The following is a 26,603-nucleotide window of genomic DNA, read 5'->3' as shown; positions in this document are numbered from 1 at the left end:
ATAAAGGCTTCTATAAAGTGCTCCCACAAAGCCAGTGACCATCGTTGAGCAGCGCTGCGATCCGTTGGGATTGTGTTTTCCCTGAGTGGTGCCATCGTCGCCGGTGCCAGTACCATAATCAGACCCAGCCATATGCACACATACAGAAAATGTGACATAAATGAATCACTATTTTGTCTTCTTAATCCTTTTTTTCACGCAACACCGATAGTTCAAATATTACACATATGTAACAGGCTATAATTAGTGCGTTGTGTTTTTCTTTCCTCCGCGCCGCTGTTTGCCCGCAGGCTGCTGCATTGTTATGTGTTTATTAGTGACTGAAAGAGACAGAGAGATCCAGGAGTGAGGGGAAGAGAGAGAGAGAGAGAGAGAGAGAGGGAGATGAGGATTAGCACTTTTTTTTTTCCAGAGCAATGAAGCGGGGGAATAATAAAGAGAGGGAGTGCATGACAGACAGGAGGTATCACCAATGAGATTAGACAAGCCTCTTACATGAGCCAGGACAGCGCAAACACCCGGCATTAATGACACAATGACACACACACACACACTCGCTCAGATGCGCACAAAGGCTCACACATGCAAACACAATCCCACCTCCTCCTCCTCCTCACATGCAATAGGCAGTTAGTCATTTTTTTCTGACTTACTGGCTAATCTCACTGTTTTTCAACAAATCGGCGGATTTAATATCAGATTAGTGGATTTTCGGTCCCAGATGTTTTTTGTTCGGAAAAATGGATTACAGTGTTTAAAAGTTTGTGTGTGATCCCCCACTGAATTATTTGTGCGTGGAGACCTGTGTGTGTGTGTGTGTGCGTATGAGGTGTGTGTGTGTGAGATCCCAGATACAGTATGTTGTCGCTCATGCTCCCATCTGTTGCCACTGAGTTTTAGCCGGCCACAAGCTCAGCTCGGCATTACAGCCTGAACCCGCTTAAGGCCTCCTGCTCCAAGTTCATCCCGGAGTTCAGAGTCTTCAGACGTGCTCCTTTCATCTGGAAGCCGCTCAATCTGGGAGCACATTATGAATGTCTCAGGTTATTTGGATGCACACGTAGAGAAAGTTCAAACAAACCTGCCAAACTTATTGTTTAATACTTTAAATGTCACCAAACACTGAGTAGTTATATTTTCTGATACAATTTATGGATTACACTAACATGGGGTATTAAAAAAAGCTCCTCATGTAAACAAATAAACTCTTTGCAGTTTGTAATAACATTGAAATACTTCGATTAGGTGATAAAACAGTCGTGAGAGGCGGTTCTCGATGGATCTGGACAGACGTGTGTCTTTCTCTGACACCTGTCCACCAACATAGTCATGTTTCTCCTTCTCATACTACTCCATCCATCCATCCATCCATCCATCCATCCATCCATCCATACACTCGTCTTCAAAGAGACGGGTGTCAGCGCCACATTTGTCACGAAAGGTTCCCCGACCTCCCGTCCAACAGCTTTCGTGGTCAGGAATATGTCAGGCCTGTCTGCAGACGGGGGGGACTAACTTATCTGAGAAGATGAAGAGATGCCCCCCAGCCCAGCCCTCCCTCTATCTGGGTCACATTAGCTCGTCGGGGCGCTCGGCGTTGCTGTCGGTTTGAGCAACGTTCCCGGTGCAGGAATCAGTCTCCTCCCGCTCTTTTGACTGCAGATTAAAACTGACTGCCACCCGATTCTGTCGCCCCCTCTTCCTTCGCATCTCTGTTCTTCCCGATCAACCCCCCCCCCCCCCCCCCCCCTCTACCGCCCCCGCCTCCCCTTGTTTTTTTTTTCTTCCTTTGGCGCTCCTCACATCCAGATTTTCCGGTTATGACTTCTGAAAGAGTTCACAGCTCCGTCATTACCAATCTGGAGCTGGTAATCTGGCCTGAGATGGCATTAGCGGCGCGGATTAGCGCAGATAAAGGCCTCATAACCCAGCAGCGGCTCTTTGTTCAGAACCGGCCCGGGCTGATGGAGGCAGCCGATAGCCCTCTCTCTCTCACGCTGGCCCGGTGGGAGCAGATGCTCCATCGGTGACTGAGCTGCACAGAATCAGGCGGATGACAGAGGACGGGGAAGAGCGTGGCGTTATCTTGGAAAATTAGCAGAGAATCGGAGCTGTAATGAGACTCTCCTGGCCTTTTTAATGTAAAAGCACTGAGTCAGGACTGTTTGTTTGTGGATGTGTGTGTGTGTGTGTGTGTGTGTGTGTGTGTGTGTGTGTGTGTGTGTGTGTGGTTGGGGATGGAACGGGGCTACCTGGAGGCACACAGGACTAGTTTTACAGATTAGTGGTCTCATCAGGTGGGTTAGCGTTAGTGTTCAGAAGCTTGAACATGGATGAAAACCTCCAGGCAGGTCCGCTGGGTGGCCCAGTGGTTTGAGTCCCGGCCTGCGGCCCTTTACTGCCTCTCTCTGCCCCCTTCCTGCCTTCACTTTGAATAAAGGCCACTAGAGCCACAAAATCAAAATAATAAAATGTAGAAAACCTCCAGGCAGCCTCCGCGAGGTGAACACTCACATCTGCGTGTTCCTCTAAGCTCATCGGTGAAAAGGGAAATGTTTCTGATGACTTCGTAGACTGACCAGTTGTCTGTCTTCTGTCCCCCTGTCCCTCTGCCCCCCCCCTTGGTCTGCGCTCCAGCAGACTTGCTGTCGTCGCTGTCCTCAACGGCCTACCTGAACGACCACGAGGCGGTGACCAAGGCCTTCGCCGAGGCCCGGCAGATGAAGGAGCAGCTCAAGAGGGAGCAGCAGGTCCTCGACGCCAAGGTGGCGGCCGTCAGCAACCTCGGCCTCAACAACGGCCGCTCAGACAAGGTAGGCGGCTCCTTTATTCGTCTCTATCATTTATTATTGCATCAAGGTTACAGACAAACAGCATTTTTTCTCCCCGTCTTAAAATTTCAAAAGTAAATATTATTTCCAAGTGTCCATATTTGTACCCTGATACACAGTTTACGTCTGCATTTTCTTTGAGGTGCAAAAACCTGATGAAATAGTTTCACACCGCATCTGTAAATGTTTCTTAGATGCTTCAAACACGACGCCGCTGGTAAAATACTAATTGTGCTGTGATTTTTATGACAAATGATTCCCGGCTCATCAGTCATGCCAGAGCCGAGCGGAGCCCCCTCACAAATAAATACAAATTAGCGCGTTTTCATCTCAGCCTCTAAATACTGAGGACTAAATGCACAAATCCACCCAAGTCTCTAAAGTCATCACAAGCTGTACCGTCTCATTGTGGCGGAGCAAGTGATTTGTCGTGCCATATGCCATCCCTGCCGCACCATGTAGGAGGTAAATCGGCGCACAATGCGCTCGCTGAAATGTGCTGAAGCTAAACGGGAACAGATAAGGTGAAACCAGAGGCATCTCGGAGGTAATGAGTGTGTCTGTGAGGCGCGCTGCAGGGCTGCTAGCGTGTGTGTGTGTGTGTGTGTGTGTGTGTGTGTGTGTGTGTGTGTGTGTGTGTGTGTGTGTGTGTGTGTGTGTGTGTGTGTGTGTGTGTGTGTGTGTGTGTGTGTGTGTTTGCACGCACGCGCACGGCACAGCTTCGAGGAGATGCTAATATGAAATGACGGCGCCGGCTCCTCGGCAGCGTGGCTAAATTGTGGTTATTTGTTAAACACGTTTGGAGTCAGCTGGTGCGCACACACACACACACACACACACACACACACACACACACACACACACACGCACACACACACACACACACACATTGTCTGCCTGAAGCCTGTGCACCGCTGACATTCAACAGCTCTATCCGTCTCTTTCTTCCATCTTTATTCTTTAATGTGACACATTTCAGTCAGAATCTGAGGATCTGACGTCTATGAGCATTTGAAGTGCAGATGTGCAGAGTGCAGATGTGCAGAGTGCAGATGTGCAGGTGTGCACATTGGGGGAAGGTTGGCAACGTGAACAAATCCTCCGAGAAGTGAGGAATCAGCAGGAAAAGCTGTTTTTCTGCAGCACATTTAACATTTATTATAAATATAAAACCTTTGACTGAATAAATGCTGTGAAATCAGGATTTTTTACAATAAATCTATTTGATGTTAAAGTTTTCTGTGAAACTTCAGAAATTATCAGTTATTCAGAATATTTAAGGAAGTATTTTTTTTTATTTTTTTCTCCTTTTGGAAAAAAGAAACGATGATAAAAACGATGCCCTGAACATTCGCCGCGCCGATGAAATAGCGCATCCGTCTCCTCCGCATCCTCCGAAGCCCCGCGCTCTCACCCCGACTCCTGCTTCTCCGGCCCTTTCTTTCTTTCCTTTTCTCTTTCCCTCTCCTTTGTGTGCAGCCGGCGGTCTCGGCGCGCCGGGATGCAGCGGCGGTGTCATCTCTGACACACTCGGAGGATTAGTTTTGTCACTACTTTGTGTCTTGGCTCCAGTGTCAGCCATTCAATCCACTTTACTCTTGTACTGTACCGGGGCTTAGCGTCAGACTGGGCTGTCATCCACTGTCGGCCTGTTCATCGCCGCTACAGACACACACACACACACACACACACACACACACACACACACACACACACACGCGCGCTGCTTAAAAGCCTTTTGAAACGGCATATTTAATCTTAACATCTAAGAGTGAGACATGCTTTGCGGTCTCTTTCTCTGGAACGAGGAGGGAATTTTCACCTAAACTATTTCTGATTCAAATATTTCACTGAAGGTTATTATACATTTAAAAAACAACAACATAATAAATAACAAATAAAGTACTTTTTAAAAAGAAAAAAGGCGTATATTTCTTTTTTTTTCTTCCCATCTATTTATTCCAGTCTGGGGTGGAAATGATCTCTGACAATTAAACTGGACTAAAACGTAGAAAATGCATCTCATTACCGTCCCGCCCCCCCCTAACCCCCCCACGCAGCCAGCCGGCTCGCTGGGGTCGCCCGTAAATGGAGGGGGGGACACTCTCTGGAAGCCTGTTGCAGAAGACGGCGGCGGTGTTTTGGGTAGCGCTCCTAATCGTGTAATTAAACTGTAAAACGCCGGAGCTGGCGAAGCACGGCACACACGTGTGTGTGTGTGTGTGTGTGCGTGTGTGCGTGTGCGTGTGTGTGTTTTGTGCGCGCGTCCGTCCGCAGTCAAGTTCTGGGCGCAGAGTGCACCGGCTGTTTGCATTAAGCATGTAAATGCTCAGTAAATCAGCCTTTTATTGGTTGTAATAAATACCCAGGGGGCCGCGCGGCGTGGCCTCGCTCGCGTCCGCGCCGCTCTCCCCCCCTCTCCCTCTCTCTAATGCGTCGACCCTCGGGGGCCTCTGCGAGAGAGAGGCACGCCGCCACACTCGCGCAGGTGGCTGCCAGGAGCTGCTGCTGCACACACGTTTAATAATATGCAGCGAACCCGCATCCGAGCCGGGCCGGATGTGAGCGGCACTCTCACGTGGAAACGCAGATGTTAACATTAACATCTCTGCTAGATCTCCACCGGAGTTTGTTTCCTCTTATTTTCAGATCTAATAAATGAGTCTTTCATCCCTGAAATAAGACGTTCAAATGCTTTAAGAGTCGGTAAAGACTTGTCACATCTGCTCGGGGTAGATGGGAGTCGCTGTGCATCAGTCAACAGTTTTTAGCTTCATTCTCTTTTATTTTTTGTGGTTCATTCATGTTTCCGTGACGTGACTCAGTCCCTGACCGGCTGCATCTGTGAACTGTTTGTGTTGCTCAGGACAAAGCTGCCTTGGAGAGTTTGAGTCAGCAGCTGAAGCAGCAGGCCGAGGACAAGTTCAGCCACGCCATGCTGGACTTCACCATGAGCGGCGACTCTGACGGTAGGAGAGCACACACACACACACACACACACACACACACACACACACACACACACACACACACACACACACACACACACACACACACACACACACACACACACACACGCTGCCTCTGAGCCGGAGCTTGTAACACTGATGCTCCCCGCCCCCCCCAGGCTCCCCCAGCGTGTCGGACTCCAGGATATTCCGAGAGTCTCGGGGTCGCAGCGCCAGCGAGCCGCACATCAAGCGGCCGATGAACGCCTTCATGGTTTGGGCTAAAGACGAGAGGCGGAAGATCCTGCAGGCCTTCCCGGACATGCACAACTCCAACATCAGCAAGATCCTCGGTAATTTCTCCTCTTCTTTTTCTTTTTGACACCCTCAAACAAACACAACATAGTCAAATAGTGATCGTTGCACGAGCGAGCATTAATGAACAGCTGGGAGAGAGCACACTTCCGACAAATGATGATGTAATTCATTATGCATTAAACAAGCAGCGCGAGGCCGCCTGACATTTCCCCCAGACCGCCGGGATCGGCCCTGACATTTTAAAGAGCTCCTAAGCGTTTTATAACACAGGGAAATCTGGTTTTAATAAGCCTCCTCTCTCTCGATTGCTAACAGATTGCAGAACACAGGGAGAGAAAGAGCGGAGAGGGAGAAAAACAGCTGACAGCTTTTACCCATTAAACATACAGTAGTCCATCGCAAATGCAGACCAGATATGAGACGCGCACACGCGGAGGAGAGCATGCTGGAGATTACACCCCCACACACACACACTTACACACACACGCGAGCACGCAGCGGGCCGACAGCACGGATCCGCGAGCAGGAACTGAGCGGAGAGATGACAGAAGGTTAAGTGAAGTCCTCGTTAGCTGAGATGAGTACCTGTCGTCCCGCTGGCGCTGCTCATTAACCCTCCTCTTCTGGTTGGCACTTTTAGCAGGAGACTGTGTGTGTGTGTGTGTGTGTTTGTGTGAATATTAAGATGTGGTGTTATGCGTGCAGTGCAGACATTTGTTCATCACTCAGCAGGGTTGATGTGTAGGACGTCGTATAAGATCCATTTCAGGGGTAAAAAAAAATGTTTAAAAAAATTCCAGGAATATGTCCAAGAACATTTCTGCACTTATAAACTTAAATATTGATGAGTTTATGAAGTTTTTTTTACTGAATTAATTAAGGTTAATTCAGTCAAATGTACAAGTTTGAAAAATACCTTTTTTTTTTAGTTTAAATTCAGAAATTGTGACTTAATAAATGTGCAGCTTTTTTAGAAAACCCACTCAGAACCTATGCAAGGTCTGACTTCGTCACCTAACCGAGTTATACTGAACCGTTGGATTTAGCAACGATCAAACACTCTTGAATGTGTTTCAAGTCACAATAAACAACGCTGCTGCATTTTTCCATCAGTTTCAGTATTTCATATTTTTGTGCATGTAGAGATGCTGACGGTGAGAGTAACAGTAAAGTAAGAGGATTTACTTCCTGTATGTTAAAAGATTCAGATGTTTTTATTGCACATTTTCAAGTTTATTAACTATTATCACTACTTTACAAATTGAGATGGTTTAATAATATTTGTTTTTTTTATTAAGTCACAATTTCTTGATTTTAGAGCAATTTGTTTAAAACAAATCAATTTCATGCGCCGTTTAAGATGAATTCTTGATGAATATGCCGCGATGACGTCACCCATACACGGGTTTGGCTGTAGTCGCCCCGGTAACGACGCGTCCCTTCTGTCCCCAGGCTCGCGCTGGAAAGCCATGACCAACCTGGAGAAGCAGCCGTACTACGAGGAGCAGGCCCGGCTCAGCAAGCAGCACCTGGAGAAGTACCCGGACTACAAGTACAAGCCGCGGCCCAAACGCACCTGCCTGGTGGACGGCAAGAAGCTGCGCATCGGCGAGTACAAGGCCATCATGAGGTCCCGCAGGCAGGAGATGAGACAGTACTTCAGCGTGGGGTGTGAACGCTTTTAATTGATTGTTATTTAAAAGATAAAAATAAAATATAAATTAACAAAAAAGAAAATAATAAGATTCCAGAGAATTTTATCTTTTAGTTCATGTCTGCTTTCAAAAATCTCCTTTTCTCTTATTCTAATGATTTCTTTTTCCTTAACCACGCGCTTACTCGCTTGAAAAACAATCTGTTTAATCTTTTTGTGTCGTTTTTGTTGCTTTTCGTTCTTAAAGAAAAAAAACAGAGGTACGCGTTGGTTCCCAGGCCGTTGGTTCTCGCCACAAGCTTCGGGAGTTAGAAAATGATTAAAAGATAGTATATTTAAAGATAGATAATTAAAATGTAAAAAAAGAAATCCCCCTCAGATATGCGCAGTTTTCATGTCTCTAAAAACACATTCACAGAATGGAAGAAAAATAAAACGATTAGTGTAATTTGTGTGATATTTGCTCGTCCAAATATCCCGTCAAGGCCTGTGGTCAGAGCAGGATCAGAACCGTCCTAGCTAGATGAGGAGGAGCTGGGTGGATGGATGTGTGAGGGAGCTGGAGAGATGCGGCTCATGTGCTGATGTGTGTTGTCTTGTCTCCTGCAGGCAGCAGGGCCAGCTGCCCCTGTCCTCCGCCGGCGTGGTCTACCCCGGCGCCCTCTCCATGGCCGGCATGCCGTCCCCCCAGATGCCCTCCGAGCACTCCAGCATGTCCAGCAGCCCCGAGCCCAACCCCACCCACCACCAACACCCCCAGATGCCCGGCCTGAAGGGGGACGAGCCCCGGATCAAGGAGGAGGAGCTGCGGCTAGACGACAGCAACGGAGACGTGTACGAGGACTTTGACTACGAGGACGAGGAGGCCGACTACACCAGCGACAATGAGAACCATATCGCCCAATAGGACGGGCCCATCACTGCTGATCACCCTCACCGACCCCCCCACCCCCCCACCAATCAGGAAGAAAACTTTCTCTTTTGCCAATCACCTTGACGTCCACCTAGCCCCGCCTCCTGCCCCCTAAGCCCCTCCCCCCAATTAACACGGACTCTCCACAGAGCCGAGACGCCTCCCACCGGAGCCCGATACCAGCATCTGACCAATCAACGGAAGCACAGGAGCTGTCACTCACACTGACTGTTACACATGCTGGAGTCCCGGAGGAGGACCGGGCCGAGCCGGGCCCCACGCTCCCGGAGGAATACCCACGTACTACTGCGACTAAGAGGGGAGGAACGTGAGGAGAGACGGAGAAAAGAACTGAAAACCCTCTTAGAGAGCAAGATTTTAACCCTGTTTGTAGAAAAAGGAGACATTTTACCAGAGGACCTGTCACGGGCTTACAGACGACACTTTAAGACGGCGGACCTGTTTATTATCAAGACGCTCTTTTAAAAAAAACGAAGAAAAAAAACAGCTTTTTTTTTTTTGTTCTGGTTCTATAATATTCTCACTCAGGTACACGGTGCCAATAAGTGGCTTGTGAATGTGATTTGTTGTTTTTGTGCTACAAGTTTGAATAATAATAGAAAAAAGAGACTTTTCTTTTTTCCTCCTTTTGTTGTAAAGCACCTAAAAGACATCAGACGTTTATTTTTAACAGAAAAAAAAAAAGATATCTTCTCTTCAGCCTCGCAGTGTGCTGTCAGCTGTTTCCCCCGTTTCTCTCCCTTTTTTTTTGTTCTTTGTTGTTGTTTTTGTTCTTTGCGCCCCATGTTTGGAGTCCGGTGGGACGGCCCGGTGCAGAAGCGACCGGTGCACAGGCCTGTTTTCAGGGAGGTAGAGAGGGGGTGTAGGGGTGGGGGGGTAATGGGGGGGAGTGGGGGGGGTCTCCTCTGCGTCCTGGAGCAGAAACGAAAGCACTGTGTTTGTGAGACAATCCACGAGTTTTCCCTCTCGCTCCGTCCCTCCTGACCTGGTCCCATCCCGGGCCAAACAATCGGCACGAGTGCGCCTGAAAGCATCCCACAGCGTGTCTGTGTGTGCGTGTGTGTGTGTGTGTGTTCTCAGTTATTGGGCGTTTGGCGCTTATTTATTCTTTGTAAGTGCAAAAAAAAAAAAAGAAAGATGTCCAGAAAGACGGGCTACGTGTGCTGCTGATGTTGACTGCAACACACACAAACACACACTCGCTCGTTGCTCTGTCCTTCAGTGTTTTCCTGCTCCTCCAATCAACGTCGTCCTGCTGTAACCCAGGGGGCGTGGCCTAGTAGTGGGCGTGGCCCAGTGGGCGGAGCCGGGGTGAAGTCAGCCAGTCAGTGTTTCTGTTCGTATTTGAATACTGTTTTATTTTTTTTATTATTATTATTTCTCTTCAAACTGCCTCTAGTCTAATAATATTATTAACAATAATTATAAGGATGGTCAGCGTTTCCTAAGTTTAGTAAGTTATGTACAGTATAATTTATTTTTTCTCCTCTTTATTGGGTTTTTATGACTATAAGAAACAGTCGATGAAGCATTATTCTATTTAGCTGGTAGTTATTTAGCTCTAAACTGAAGTTGTCATTTTACCTTGCTTTGTTTGTTCGTTTGTTTGTTTTCGACGCGTTTGTTTTGTATTAATCCCGCGGACGGCCGGGCGGGCGGAGTCAGGCCAGCGAGCTGGACTGACAGACTTGACGCTCGCCCTCCTCCGAGCTGAAGACCTTCTTCTTCACGTCCAAACCCATTTCTAAGAAGCACTCGGACTCTGTGCGGTCAGAGAAAAAAGAAGAACATGATTTTATTTTGTTTTTTTTTTATTATTATTATTATTATTATTAAATGTTATTCTAATTTTATTTGTAATGATTATCACCATGTATAATGTGAAGGTTTCCTCTCTTTTATTTGAGTTGTTTTTTTAGTTTTTAATTTCTCTGGAAAGCAGTCGGCTCACTTTTGAAACTGTTTTCTGTGAACAAAGAGACCCCCCCCCCCACGACCCCCCGTTCACCAGCTCGGCCGCCTCAGCCGGACACAGTGGAACATCTCGGGCCCGGATCCTCACACCAACCTACGTGCACGGACACAATCACTCACGCACACACATTTCAAACGAAGAGATTATCCAGACAACCAAACGAATCCTATGCTGTCCCCGTTTCTGCTCCGAGATCCTGTACATACCTTTGATGTTTCTGTGACGGCGGCGGTTTTCTTCTTCAGTCACGGGAAAAGCAGTGTTTACCGATCGACCAAAGGTGTTCCACTGTGTACATGTGAGCGTGTTTGTACGTACGTGTGTGTGTGTGTGTGTGTGTGTGAGTGTGTGTGAGGCGGGACGACCGTATCTTTAACCTCTCATCAGGAGCCCTTCGCTTTGTTTTAGCTCCACGCGTTGCTACGGGAGCCATGACTACTCTGCAGGTGTGGCGTCACGTAGCGATCCCCACAATCTTTCTCGCCATAGACGTTCGCTACCTGCCGCACACCGTGAAGAGCTTCTGGGTCTTAACTGTGCTGTAAAGTCACTCTTGTTGTCACGACATTGTTGAACCCGATGCTGGAGAGAAGGGGGGGCTGATCTTTACTCTGACGGTGTCAGGAGGTCGACGCCGACACGCCGGCCATCCCTGCTGGCGAGGTCCGTCCCCGTGTCAAGACAATGAAAACGATGATATTATTTAAGACAATCAAAGTCATGAGTGGAGCTCAAAACAAAGTAGGAATTATTACAAGTAAACAAAAAAAAATATCTTACCATCTCAACTTGAAAAATCAAGAAAGATAATTATGTAAATATAACATAGAGTTATAGATTTATATTTTGTTCATAACACAGTGTAATATAAGTTGTATATTTCTTTTTTTTTTCTCTCCCTACTGTCTCTTTTATTGATGTTATCCATGCCACAGAAAAGAGTCGCAGCGCTCTCACAAAAAAATAAAGAAAAATATCAAAGAAATAAAGAAAAACAGGAAAAAAAACCACAAAAAAAAAAGCCGTGGGCTGCCACCACCATCTGTTCTGAGTTCACTTTTTTTCAGTATTACTGCCAGACAAGGCTCTAATAAAGACAGCGATGTGTTCAGTAAAACTTGTACTGGTCCTGGTCCTTTCTTTCCTCCGACGCGTCTCCCCGGTCCTGCAAACATCCGTCGGTGCGGGGAATTGGTGGTGAGAAGCCAGTGTGAGCCACGTCTTCAGGGAAGCAGCGCGGCCCGTCAGTCATCAGATAAATGATTCAATCATCTTCATAAATCCACCTTCTCATCCCTCCAATCAGAGGCCCAGCTGCGAGGCGTGGAGAACAATCCCGGCCTGTTAGCGACCTGATGACCTAATTAAACACAACAAGGGGCATGAGGACGAGAGGGGGTGAAACACGTGAGAGCTCATGTGTGAGTCAGATGGAAGGAAAAAAAAAAACCCAACAAAATGTTTGTCACCGTCTCCCAGAGTCCCCGTCAGAAGCGCCGGATGGCGGCTGCCTGTCCTGCGAATCTTTAATTAATGCTGCTTATGGATGTGGAGGATGCTCGTGGCTCCACTTTCAGGGGTTAAAAACACAGAACCTCACTCAGCGGGCCGTGAAACTGCTGTCCCCATCTGTGCCTGCATGTTCTGCCACCGTCAACCCCCACAGCCGGGCCAACGCCGCACATAAAAACAGTTAAATGCACTCCGAGGAGAGGATTTCACATGCTTTGCTAATTACCATAACTTCAAACACACACACACACACACACACATTAGAAAAAAAAACACTTTTGATGCAATAAAGAGGCAGATTGGGGGGAGATCCACCACTCCTACGGTAAGTGCGGGACTTAGTTGTTCTCCGGGCATTGTGAATTTTTCAGAGGCAGCCTGGAGGAAAGAACCTGAGAAAAGGTTTATTCGTGAATAGCTGAGGAGCAGGAAGGGAGGTTCGGATCTTTCCTTTATTGTCAGCAGTACGCCAGATGCTGGAGGAAGCAAACAGTGGCTAGACTCAGATTAAATCTCACACACCCTGAGGTGGACCGTAGGAGTCAGCTCAGCTTAAATCGTGTTTATCCACTGGCTATTTCCATCAAAATAGTGCGGAACAAAGAGGGAAAATTATCACAATGGACACATATTTACATCTGAATGCCTGTGTGTGCTTTTAGTTTTTTTTCCCGGTGCATATTTTTAACATAATTTCTATTCCTCAAACTTTATTTTTTTCTTGTGTTTAAAAAACCGTGCACATTCGCCAGGTCGACTGTGCGACTCCGAGAGCGGCCTTCTCCCTGCCCCTGCATCGGCACCGCGAAATGTGTCGTTCGCAACCGTGGGTGTTTGGAAATTGAGTGAAAACGATGTCACATTAATGATTTAAAGTCGGTAATAGGATGTGCTGCGACGCTGAGCCGCCAGCTAAACTGAGTTTTAGGCTCCGCCGTTAATGTATTCATGAGGAGACGGATTATACGGAGACAAGAGCTGCTGCAGAGCTGAGTGCAGCACAGCGGTCGGGGCCAACAGGCCTCCTAGATATTACATCTATAAAACTGCATTTAAACCCGGGAAAATGCACAATGCAAGAGGTAGGACTACACACACTCATGAAGACTAGAGCAAAATCCTTCATTCTATCATTCTTTTTGATTAATCTGCAAATATTTTATCCATCATATATTACTGATAAGATTTAGCAAATTAAAAATTGGAAGAAGCCACTTCTGCAGACAATATGCACAACTCCTTTTAATTACTTCCCAGGTTGGGATTTGCTGAGCAGCCAAAACAAACACAGTTTATGCACACACACACACACAAAAAAGGCACTATTTATTGTAATTTTTTATATTTTTGAAAATGCTTTGTTCCCTAGCAGCTCCTAGAAGCAAACAGAGTTGTTAAAACACATCTCAAATGTATTAATTCTAGCCTGAAACCCAGATATTAGTACAAATGTGTGTTTATCTACTCGCACTGTTTCTTTTTCTTTCATCTTTGATTCTGGCAGCGCTGCTAATCCCCAGTCTAACATACTAATGTATACGCAAACTGCAGCATCACTAAAACCCAAAGAGGCAACCACAGACGTGCCGTGGAAATGATACTTGAGCGGCTTTTTCCTCTCTCTCTCCTCAAATATATCATGGAGAAGATGCTCCATGTGTCTGGCCATTAATATTAGGTGACTGATGCATTAAGGGTTCAAGAATAATCCCATATCAGAGTGTCTACTCTCACACTATAAAAATAGAGTATTATAGCGACACGCAAGCATCTGGTATCTTAAGGGCACTTTTCAATCATATCTGGCAAAAGGCCACCGAGGTACTTTATTATCTGTGGGATTAGTGAACAAACTCTTCGGTATGAGGGAGAAGAGACTGTCAGGGAGCAAAACAACAAAAGCAACTTCTGCGTTTGAGCGACGGGCCAAAGTGACAGATCAGAGCGGTGTTGAGGGACAGGCGTGGAACGCGGCAGAGCAGCGAGGTCCGCGGGCTGATCCCCTGATCCCCGTCAGGAACCTGGTTCTGCACCGCTGACACGTCGCTACTCCGGGGTCTCGTGAACCGCCGTCATCAACGACGGTGGCAGCTGGCCTACTTTCTCCCCGGTCCTGCCTGACTTCATCAAAATGTGTGAATTAGTTCATTCCACTATTTATTCCTGCGTGTTCCTGCGTGTTCCTGCTACGGTCAATGAAATGAAACCGATTTTTTTCTCTCATTCATAAAACTGGCTGCTTAAATAAAAAATGTTCAACTCTGGTTTCCTCAACCTTTGACCTCAGCGATCCGAGATGTCTTACATACAATTAATGGAGGAGCTGAATTGAATTGAATAATACTTTAGTAGTAGCCAAAGGGAAATTATATTTATGCACTGTAAATAACTTTTATTATATTTTTATTAGTTTATTAGTTTGCACACAATAAAAGTAACACTTGCAATCAAAATAGTAAAACAAATGTGACAGGAGAGGTCAAAAAGCCAACAGGCTTATGCAGCGAAACCTCCCCTCAATTTAGGAAGTAGAACAGTAATTACAAAAAATCAAAAACAAAAACACAACAAGACGAAGACTATAAACAAAAAACAAAGAAGGTTAGACTACATACAGTAGTTACAGATCATCAACACACAAAAAATAAAAATAAAAAATCAACAAAGAAAACTTGTGACATTTTTTAAATGTGAATTAAATGAGATGATACATTTCTTTTAAAAATCTCTAGAGAAGCAGAGCTTTTGACTTGGGATGTCATGTGACTAAATCGTTGGATTCTGTTGCAAAGACAGACTTGGTTGAAATCTGCAAGGGTTCAAACTGATGCGAATGCGGAAGTGCCAAAACACGCAATTCCTCAAATGACCACAAGAAGTAGCTCCCAACTTAAGCTAATTTCCACTCACCCCCATGTTAACCCTCTAACATCGAGTCTTGTTTTGTGAGCCAGATACAAGCGCACCATGCAGTACCGTAACGCTGCAAAGGCTTGTGCTATCAAAACATTTCTAATATAAGGTTATTGCAGTAATTTCACTGGCGTTGTTGCAGGAAGCCGGTGAATCAGCCCCTGTTCTGGGTTTGGGTGTCAAAGGACTGGAAATGTCCAACTGTACAGGAAAAATAAATGTTTATAGCCTCCTGCTAATTTCCGTCCTCATTGCCATATGGACGTGGAAAGGGAATTTTTATATACTACATCAGTAAAAATTATATTCGACTTATAATTAAAGCTTAATTAGGGGCGTATTTTAATGGATAACAGCTGCCCTGCAGTCTTTGGTGTCTAACGTCTAGCTGTCATCGCTTTTGCTAGACAGCACTTTTGTTGAACGTGACTTTTGAGGTGTAAAGTAAATTAGCTGAATCCTTCTTATTTCATATACAACGTGGCTTGTTATGGAGGTGTTCCTATTAACTGACAGCCACAGCCGGGTTTGGGTCGGCCCGGAAGGTTCCTGGGGCGAGTGTGGTGCAGCTCCAGCGCTAGCCGCCCTTGTCCTGGTCTGAAGGCCACCAGACAGTCCTGGGCGAAGGACGGCCGGTGACTCGCTGGCCGCGAGCTCTGGCAGCAGCTAACGCCGCCAGCTGCACCAGCCGAGCCACCTCAGCCCCCGACCGAGCCACCTTCATCTCTGGACCTTCCAGGGAGGACGGTGGCTCGGGCCCAACCCGGCGATGAATCCAGGCCAACCGGGGAGCAGCTAGGTAGCTGGAGAGCAGGTAGCCGCGCGGCTAGCTTCCAAATGAGCGCGGTGGTTCCAGCAGAGCTCCAACCGAAGGGCACGGAAACTCCAGCCATATCGGTCCTTACTTCAACTCTGGCAGTTCTTTCCTCTGGTTTTACTTTGGTGGTGACATTTGAATGAATGCAAACTAATGTCGGTTAGCATCATGGATTAGACTGAGCTAAACTAAGATAAATTAACTTGTGATGACTAAGATTAGGCGAGGACTTCCAACCACCTACCAGGCTTGTTTGTTAAGTCCATTTCTCTACGTTTGGACAATCAGTGGTTAGAGACCACTTCTGTTAAAATGAAGTGGATCAGAGATCTAATGACTAGCTGCAGCTGCACTCAGCTCCGCGCTTTCTGTCCCGCGACGAAGTTAAGACAGTTTTCACTTTGGGACAGCAATTATAAAAAACCTGACAGAGAACTAAGAGAGAAGCTGATTTTGAGAATTTTCAACTTGAGATATAGAAATATGACTTTTAAGACGTCCTTCTCTCTTCAACTTCGACTAAACTGCACTTGAATGTGGCGTAGTTGCACTTATTTGAATGAGGATTTAACTGCACTTACTTTTTGATCTACTATGTTATTGTGGCTTGATTGTTTTCCTCTGTTGTAAGTCACTTTTGATAAAAGCATCTGCTAAATGTAGTGTAACTTAATATAAAAGAAAACCTTTATAACAAATAAGTAATCTATAAGACTTCAGGTTAACAGCCAGAAATCAGTAGACCGATTTTTTTTCTACTTTAAAGGTAAAATGTTCCTTTCTGCCACAGTTTTATGAATCTGAGTGCTTCTATCTCCAGTTCTCCCGATTCAGCCTAAAATACACCAAAAATAATGGTCGGTGTGCAGCTGCAGCTCTCCTAACTGTGGTTGAGGGTATTGTGGAGCCGCACCCTTCTTTTCTGCAGCAACTCCTCCTCATTCGTGCATCTATAGCCACAGTTTTTTTCAGTAGATGTGGAAAGACAGAATATATTCAAGCCCAAACCTGAAAAAAAAAAAGTAGTAAATGTTTTCTGACCACTTTCTGGAAAGCATTTTGGTCACCTAGCAACTGGTGTTCTGTACCGATTGACTTCTCTGTGTTAATGCCCATGCAGTGAAACCTGCATTTACATCGCTGTTTACGGTTGTTTCTCTCAAGCTCGATAAGGAGGGGCAAACGTTGACATTTTGGAAAAATATAATCATGACATAAGACATTTTAGTGATTGGAGTGAGCGTCAGACGTTAGCGTGGAGGTGGTAGGCATAACTTTTCACAGTTAACTTGAAAACATGACAGCGTTTGCCAAACACCACATCAAATTACCGCAAAGGTAAAGAAAGCCGTGGGCGCGTTAACGTCATTCCACAAAATATATATATTTTGTGAGGCATAAAAAAAAAGAAGGAAGCCTGTAAAAACTGTTATTTTCTCTCCCCCATCAACACCCTAATGCTCACATGCAAATATTATGCTAATGGAATGTTAATTGGCGGAGTAGCTGCAAAGCAGCCCTGCTGTTCAAATGACTGGTGAGAAAATAGGTGGGGTCAGTCTCAAGCTGTAACAGCAGCTCCAACACAAATAAACAAAACCCTCGGGGATTAACAGAACAAGGGCCAGTGATGAACGCATGAGAAGAGACGGGAGGTACAACAGGCTGCGAGTGAGGCGGGTCGGATCAGGGATGTGGTAATACCAGAAAACAGAGGGACAAGGGAGGAGCGACGAGGTGGAGGATGAGGAGTAAGATACAGGGGTTAAGAGGTGGGACACAAGTACGACTTAAGGATCTTCTACTAAAGACCTTTGGTGTCCTGATATAGATGCTCTTGCAGAGGGAGTAGGTACATATGAGAAGATGTGAACACAGTTATAGATGGAGCTAATATGGACATTACTTCACAGATTTGTCTGATGTCTTTAAATGAAATTAACCTGCAACTGCTTCACGGCAGAAAGCATCATGTTGTAGGGGATTGTGGGAGTCAGGAACGCACCCCTAATCTTGGGAAAACACATAAACAGAGCGCATTATATTTGCATTAAGTTACCCAAATTGTCTGTATGCATATTTTATTTTAGTGATCTCTATGAGGTCAGTTTACCATGTGTATTTATTTTTTCAAATAAAATAATAGACATTTAATTCATTAAGTAGATATACAGTTGTGAAAAAGAAAGTAAACTCTTTACAGATCATGACTTAAAGCAGCAGAAAGGAGTTTTTTATGTAAAAATATCTGTTTTAATTTCAATTTAAGAAATATTAGATATCTTTTAGGAAGTGTTCTTTGGTTTTTTTGGAAGTCTCCCATCCCTGCAATTTGCAAAAAATAACAAACAAACAAACAGAAACAAGCAGCCAAGGTAACTTTGGACTTCTGTCCCAGTCGTTTCCTGCAATTACTGCACATCACTTTACGTCAAACGTCACCAGCGATGAAAGTAGCTAAACCCTTCCTTTGTGCCACTTTCATTATAGAAAAAAAGGATATGAAATGATTTGGTGAATGTTTGTTCAACAAAACCTAAGGCCTCACACTGGCAGCGTTGTGTGTCGCATGTGCGGAGCGTGAGGAACTAACATTTTGATTCATAACAAGCACATCTCATGTTGCACCTCTAGAGAATTTTTAATTGCATTTCTAAATACAGTTGCAGCCTGTTGTTTAGTCTCAGGTGGGAGATAAGAATCAGGGAGGCAGTTCTCAGCAAAATACCTGGGCAAAATATTTTAGTATTCATATTTACCTCATCAGCAACATCTTAACCTTCGCCATTGTTTTAGTGTGTAGAAAACATGTCGGATACTGGCAGGTACTAAAGACGGAAGCTTTGGAAATACACTCTGCAGTATCTGCAGTTCAGCAATGCCACGACAGAAGGCTAGGTCTGTAACGTGGAAACGTGATGCAGCAATTTAGCAAAGCCCAATCTGCTCGACTGGTGCCTACACCTGAATGCATGGTCACTGTGTGAAGAAGTAAATACAGCCAGGTACTCCTGGGACGACGGGCTGTCTCACATGAGCTCCACTATGGTGGACTGCAGAGTGTCTGAAAACGTCTTATGATCTTTTCCTTCTCAAAAAGCAGCAACACTTGGCTCTCTAAAATCATTGCTTTGGTCTGTCCTCCTTTGCATTGTGTTAACACACACCTGAAGGCTTTAGGAGCGTACCAACGCCTCCACATGTTGGAATAAACAGAGCTATCCTCTGTGATGTGGTGATGTACTGAGGGTGAGCATGTGAGGGCGCAGGAGACTTACATAACACGTTCAGCTGGCGACACGACACCCAGAAATGCAATTAATTAAGTATGCTTTTGACCCTTTGCAAACCATATTGAAATGCTTCAGCATTTAATTTATGGCTTCAGTATGGAAATGCATCCATTTGAGCTTTACGGTCCTGTGCTTCACACACACACACACACACACACACACACACACACACACACACACACACACACACACACACACACACACACACACTGAGAACGGGATCGCTGCCATGCAGTTACAGTATTTTAATTGATCGGATGAGACCATCAACTCGGCAGTGAGAGTGTTGAGCATCAAAGGCTACTTAAAAACTGATTATACTCAAACACTAACATGTTTTATCGACACAAACCTGATGAGAGATCAGCTCTGAGTCCTACTAACACTACCTACAAATATTTTAGTTCTTGATTCATTTCTTTTCACCATTTTCCACCTCTAGTGCACTGCGTCATGTCTAAAAAGCCACATTTGTGCTTTGTCACCCTTAGGGAGATAGTTAAATTGTTTCTCACACAAACAACAAATATAGCATTTTAAATAAATGAATTGACAGTCTTTCAGTTCTAAGGTTTCCTATTTTGTTATTAATAAAAGTATCAGAACAGCTTAAACAATTTACTAAACTCTGCTGGTTAATGTAATGTAGTGTACTTTATTTATATAGCACCTTACGGCAATTAAATATCATAAAGCTAATAGTGCGCATACAATGTGTTTTACAGCAAATAAAAGATAAAAATTAGGATAAATAAGAACAATTGAAAACAATAAAAAAATAAGTTAAGGAAATTTTTGATGGCAACTGATTCATCTCAGAAAATTATTTTCAAACAGGACAATCAATTAACTGTTAATTATTAATTAATTAAATTAGACTTTATATGTGTGTGTATGTGTGTGTGTGTATATGCACGCACACACACGTATATATCAAGACCAACCCCAAGGGTGTAATGCATCCTTAAGGGGATATAATATTTTTGAATACTTTTACTAATACTTTTTTTTTTTAAAGGGAAAATATTATATCAAAAATCATTTTTTGTGCTGGAAAATATTTGTTTGTGTGTCTCCAATGTAAAAAGTCTTGTAGTCTTGTTTGGGGGCTGAAAATATGTCAGTGTAAGGGTCAGATTTGTAGCGGAGATAGAGTAGAGGAGTTTCAGAAACGGTAGAACCTGCAGGAGAAGAGGTGGAGTCAAGTCTAGTGGCTGACTCCGACCCCTGATATGGTTAAACAGGGAGCTTTTGTACTTTATATTTCTGGATTGTCTGGATTGACAAGAGAATTTCAAACAAATTTCAATTTCAATTTTTTTTCTCAGAAAATTGTGTTAACTTCAAGAGCAAAATGTCACATAGTTAAAAACCTGCTTTGATGCTCGACTTTTACAAATAACAGAGTAGCATTATAGTATAAGCGTCTATTTATATTTCCCAGGGATGTATTCAGTAGGGCAAAACAAACAATTATTCTGCCTATATTAGTGTCATTTTCACCATCAAAAGTCAGCTCAGGTCTTTGTGTGCACATGTTTAGTCTGCTTCCTGCTTTAAGATGCAGGATGAAATTAATTTGGGACCAAATTCACAAATATTATTTGTAACTTTAAGTTTTGGAGCTCAAAGATACAAAGAAATATATAAACACCATTATTATAACATTCATAAAGACTGTTGTCTCCAGGCAGACAACAGTGGCAACATGTAATTGTTTAGAGTATTGAAAGTTGTAAAACATTACTAAATAAATGAAGCACCCTATAGTTTTCTTATGAATTTCTCAAGGGGTTTATGGCTCCGGGCTCGGAGAGACTCTGGTCTTTTCCTGTATGTGGTGTAATGCGTTAAGAGCTCAGCGGGCCCTGGCAGGAACAACAGTATTTGGAAACCGTCGGTGTCCGCTCCATGCCAATCAGCCACAAGATACCAAACCCCCCCACTTATTTTTTTTTCCTGAAAAACATTCCCCTTGGAGCCCCAATGGCTGCCAGTTTCTCAGGCAGCCCAGCGCTGACCCCTTCAGACTAGGAAACCGTCGCCAGCCAAGCAGCCCAGGGGCCTCGATTATCCCGTCCCGACTCTGAGATGTTGGCCGCCCGCTCAGGCCTGGGAGAGGAGGGCAGGGAGGCAAGCACGAGGAGAAGAATGAACAGAGAAGGAAGAGCCAGTCCTCCAGTTTGCATTTCTAATTTGACCGCTTCGTCACTTATTCTTCGCTCCAAGATTAAAAAGCCCACTTATTCCCCCACACGTCAGTGTTTTTAATAAGACAAGGGTGCTCTGCAGACGCCGTAAGCCACGCGGCGGGCAGCCATTTGTCCTGACAGTTGACTTTGAATGAGAGTTGAGATCAAGTTGATTTTACCAGCTTTGTTTTTCTTATTTGTTTTTCACTTTTAGAAGAGGTTGAGCAAGGTTGGTTTGTCATCGTGTATTTGTCTCCCTCGGTCCCCGTCTCTCTGCCTCTCGCGGCTTTCTGTGGGGATGGTGAGGAGGGCAGAAAAGATGTGAGAGCGGAGGGATTTAAAGTTTCGACTTGGGACAGCTGTTTCATGGTGAGGGTCAGAAGGATTTCCAGGATGGAGGTGCCCTAATGGCTCGGCGTGGATCTGTAGACGAGCCATTAACGCAACTCACTTCTTCATGTCCCACAATAATGGCCCTGGCTCTGTCCGCTAGTCTGCATGTAGCGGATATAGCTGGGATTTATCCCGATGTTCCCGGGGATTACACCCTCAGTGAGCTGTGTATTATGAGTAGATTTAGAGCCATAACTCCTGAAGATAAGGGGGGATTGGGGCGATTGTTTAAACGGCTTGTGTTAGCCATCATCATAAGGCTGGTAGCGCGCATACAAATGTGTGTGTGTGTGCAAGTATGTGTGAGAGAAAGAGAAAGATTCAGGACAATGTTCAATGTTCAGGGCATCCGCGTTCATTGAAATTCCAATTCAATTCCATTCACAATACGAGTCACTACTCAGAAATGCTTTAAATTAATTCAAATGAATGCTTTATGTAAATGAAATGCTCTCCAGATTATGAAAAGCTTTTGGTGGCATTAATCAAAAGAGAAATGTATTTTCACATCATCAGTTTCCTTCAACTATTTTACAAAAGACAAGTTATTACATTGTAACGTGCAGTGCAATGACATGCAAATACTGCTTCTTTCAGTTAAAGAATTGTCAGACATATAAATAATGTATTTTTACAATTAAACTATTGGCATATAAAAGATTTCTGACCCAGTCTGGCCCAAATCCACCTTCACCTTTCATTCTGCATGTCGTACTGCTGTTAAAGACAAAACACTATAGCGTCTGCCACAACTAAGACAACAGTTTTACCAAAAGTGAGACTTCCAGTCTTTCCAATCCTCTGTGGTGGTCTGGACATAAATCCACAGCTTCCGAAATCGGCTGCTTGACAGCTGTGGTGGGAGTGTGCCGGGGTTGCAGCCCAGTGGCAACGCTCCTTACACGACCGCAGGGAGAAGTGAGAGCCACGCTGACCACAAAAACACCAGTCCATAAACAAGGTCAGAGAGCCCGGTGCTCACGGGCGAGGACGGGAGGTCCGAGGGAACAGATCCCCAACGCCCAAGAAGTCCTACACCGTGACAGCACAAATGTGACTGATTCGATTGAAAACACCTGAACAGACCATGTCTCCATTCACGTGTTCCCAAATCCAATCGTATCATAAGTGAGAATTTATTACATCATAAAAAAATAGAGATTATCAAAAAAACTGACTAATGTTGGCTGAGATAATAAAAGGGCTGAAAAATGGGGTCCATATCGGATTGTTGATGGTTTTCCATGCTGGTCCCAATGAGTGTCTTTTCTGGGTCCCACTTGGACCCGGCACATAACAAACCCAAAACATGTCCAGAGGACAATTTATAGGACCCCATTATTCAGCCCATTTATATCTCAGACGGTTCTGAGGTAAACATGTTGATTGGGAACGGTAATAATATCAATATATATGTAAACTTGTTCAAACTTGTTAAAATTATTCTATAGATGAGGAGATATTCGTTGGTACATGTCAGAGTTTTTTTTTCAAAGAAAGTCTGACTAAAATTGGAAGGAGGAACTGATCTGATCAAAGTTCAACAGAAGCGTTTATTATACAGAATACATGAGCTCATGGGTCAGTCCTCAAGTGATAAAACACTGACGGTCCCCAGATGCAATACAAAGATGACCACCGCATGGCCAGCACCTAAACATTTATACTGTAGAGAGGGCTTGGACTTTGTCGCTCCCGTGGTTGGTCCTTTCAGGCTTGTCCCTTCATCCAATCCGGTGCCGCCACGTATCTTGGTCTCTCACATGTCCTTTGTTTCCAAACACATGGTCATTGGTGCATAACTAGAGAAAAAAACGTATCGGCCTCATTTGTGATATAAAATGAAGATGACGGGTACACTAATGAGTGCAGAAAAATTAGGAATAATATTCAGACATGAATAATAAAAACATAATACATGACTTGAAATATACAATCTACTGAGCAATAACACAATAACAAACCAAAGACAATGGTTAGCGTGAATAGTTAAAAAGCCATGAAGAGTTTCACCCTAACATATCCCTCCACAAACCCACTAAGTTCTGAGACATAACTTGAAACTGACAAATATCAGTGATATTATCTAGAGTAATTGCATTATTTTTTTCATGTTTAAGACAAATATGACTTTTTTTTATTTTATAAAATAAAAATTGCATGAACAAAGATAATTGGGAAAGTTTATGATGGGCTGTGTTTTCTTAGGGAGAACACTTTGCATTTTTGTTCATGTTTTGTTGAATTATCAACAAACGTGACATCATCCAGCTCACCTTACCTTCAACAGAAGAGCCCATTGTTGTTCGGAGGAGAACGGATGGTGCAATCAGGTCACGGCGTACTTGAATTTCAGCTGCTTGGGTCTAACTGCAGAATGAGACTCAATACATTTACATGCACTAAAAGAAAGTCGAATTGTTGACTTAATCCAAACGATATTGAATGTTTAAAAGCCATGTATACACCTTAGCCGGGCTGTAGTGGAACCGAACTGAAGCTCCTGAGATCGAGCTGTTAGTGTCAGATACTGCATCCAAATCCAATCGAGCTAGTGACCGCCCCGGGACTTCCCCTTCTGGAAGTGACGACACCACAAAAGCTAGAATATCAACACAGTAGGAGAAAAAGAAGACGAACAACAAATTAGGAACCGGAAGAAAGCCAACACAAAAGTGCGTGTGGCGCCACCTAGCATCACGGAGTCAAACACACCTCACCCAATAATCAATCGTCTTCTCGCGCATGTACACTTGGATTTGTCATTCACTCCAGTTTAATCCTTAGCTAGATTGTTGACAATAGCTTGATTTAGATGTGCAGGTAACTGCACTGAGTGAGATGGGGGGCTCACTTCTGATCGAGGTTCTGCTAATCCAAACCAAGAGAGCTGCAAACAAACTGACGGGGTTGTGAAATGGCCGAGTGTTTAGCTGACGGTCACTTCAGCTGAAGGGAAATTTTAATATGTCCGCTTTAATGGCAATGACCCCCCCTACTAATCAGAACTGATGGAAATGAAAGATGATCTATTTCCACTCAACTTATATTTAAGATTTACACATGTACAACAGTTTTGGTGACTTGGCTCATGGGAATACCAAATTATGTTAGTTGTAAAGTTGTAAAGTTACTCTTTAAATGGCAGTGAGTTATTTTTCTTTTATTGATGAATGTTCATGCTGAGAAGGGACATATGAAGCAGCGCTGAAGTTGGCTCCATCTACAGATTTTTGTTTTTGTTTAGTTTTTTTGCAGAAAGATATAAATTGACGTGGACGTTTTTCCCGATAAAGATTTTAAGTTTTACTGCAGATGGAATCAAAGCAAAATGTAGTTTCAGTTCCTCTAATTGGTGCACTCTTCTTCTGAAAGTCTGAAAGGAACCTTTAGTCATGTCGCTCCTTTTGAACACAGATTGAAATGCATTACGACGTTAGAAAATGCCTCAAAAAGGAAAAGAGAAATGTTTATGAAAACTAGAATGAAGCCTGGCCAGCTCAGTTTACTGGTTTGTATCCTGGACGTTTTTTCCGGGTTCTCCGGTTCCCTCCTCGTCCAAAATCATGTATGTCAAGTTAAGTGGTGACTCTAAATTGTTCATAGGAGTGTGTGTTTGTTTGTTTTCTTAGTTTTTTTGTAAATTTTTTCGTGGAAAATCCTTCCAATAAAGAAGACAAACACTTATTTTCCATCAAAGCTGAATAACCACCACAACTTTTTCAACTGCAGCACACACAGATTCCTGTCATCACCTTTGTGATCTCCTTAAATAAAGAAGTGAGATTTTGATTTCGTTGTAAGCTGTAAATTTAGACGGAAGCAGGTTGGCTGTGAACTGTTCCAGCAGATAAACGCTAATGTGCTAAAGGACAAAGCCCCGCGTTCAGAGCGCGTTGGCAGATCTGCATTCGGACAGGGACAGACAGACGTTGCGTCGCCGTGTCGCACAGAGACGAGAGAGAAAAGCTGGAAGAGAACGAACATCTCTGCTTGTTATACAGCTTATGGATTATGTTATTTTTAAATGACATCGCTTCAGCTCTGCAAAAACAACTTTAAAACCCACTTTTTCTTTTTTTTTTTAAATCATGAACATAATTCATCAGAGTTCTTAATAAAAAAAAAAAAAAAATGTAAAGCTGTCACAATGAGCATGCTCAAAGGCTTTGCAGAAACTGAGCTGGACCAGAGAGGAAGTCAGAGGTCAAAGGTCAACTTTAGCCTTTTAATATTCTAGAGGAAAAGTTGATAGACGGTTAATATTATTGTCTTATTAATAAATGTTTCAGCCTTTCCATTCAACAACCCCTGGTTTTAAACTTTGCCCCCCCCCCCACTTCCACTCAGATACTCTCTAAAACGCTCCAGACGGGTATAATGGGTGTGTTGGGATGGCTGTTGCAAATAACTGTAATTACCAGAAATGACTTGTTGCACGAGAGCAGTCGCGCGTGTCATTTCCTGTTTGAATGCGGCGGTCAGATGTCAGCGGGAGTTTGAGTGACGACACTTTACAACTCATTTTTAACACATTAAGGCACATTGTTTCTGCTGAACTCTTCCCGCGCCGGTGCGAAGCCAAACTTCCGAGTGTTTTTACCGCCGCGTCGCCGGTTGAAAAGAGGGGTCGGTCACCCCCCTCCGCTAATGACAATGCAGAGTGAGCACGGATAAACAATTAGGACGCCAACTGAGCGTGCACAAGCGCACAAACAGAACCCATCCATCGTTTCAGTGGCGCCCCTTTGAAGTCAGCAAATATGAAACATTTACAATCTAATTATGTGTTTCTCATTTTTTCTCCGTCTTTTTTTCACTCT

The 26,603-nt window shown here is 44.2% G+C and overlaps 1 protein-coding gene across 16 annotated transcripts in view; it reads left to right on the top strand.

Annotated features, from left to right (window-relative positions):
* sox5 (SRY-box transcription factor 5) overlaps window positions 1–8,689 on the top strand; it is a 240,364-nt gene extending 231,675 nt beyond the window's left edge. For 9 of the 16 annotated variants that reach the window (XM_061714126.1, XM_061714128.1, XM_061714133.1 and 6 more), the window contains 5 exons: window positions 2,638–2,813; window positions 5,698–5,800; window positions 5,959–6,132; window positions 7,550–7,766; window positions 8,361–8,689. In XM_061714126.1, the coding sequence (XP_061570110.1) occupies window positions 2,638–2,813; window positions 5,698–5,800; window positions 5,959–6,132; window positions 7,550–7,766; window positions 8,361–8,658 (968 nt within the window). In that variant the 3' untranslated portion in view covers window positions 8,659–8,689. The remainder of the gene's footprint in view (window positions 1–2,637; window positions 2,814–5,697; window positions 5,801–5,958; window positions 6,133–7,549; window positions 7,767–8,360) is intronic. The other 7 variants (XM_061714136.1, XM_061714137.1, XM_061714135.1 and 4 more) reach the window with 2 other exon arrangements.
* The last annotated feature ends 17,914 nt before the right edge of the window (window positions 8,690–26,603 follow it).

Source organism: Cololabis saira, chromosome 23, assembly GCF_033807715.1.
Source record: "Cololabis saira isolate AMF1-May2022 chromosome 23, fColSai1.1, whole genome shotgun sequence".
Lineage (NCBI taxonomy): Eukaryota > Metazoa > Chordata > Actinopteri > Beloniformes > Belonidae > Cololabis > Cololabis saira.
This window is presented reverse-complemented; position numbering and strand designations above follow the sequence as displayed.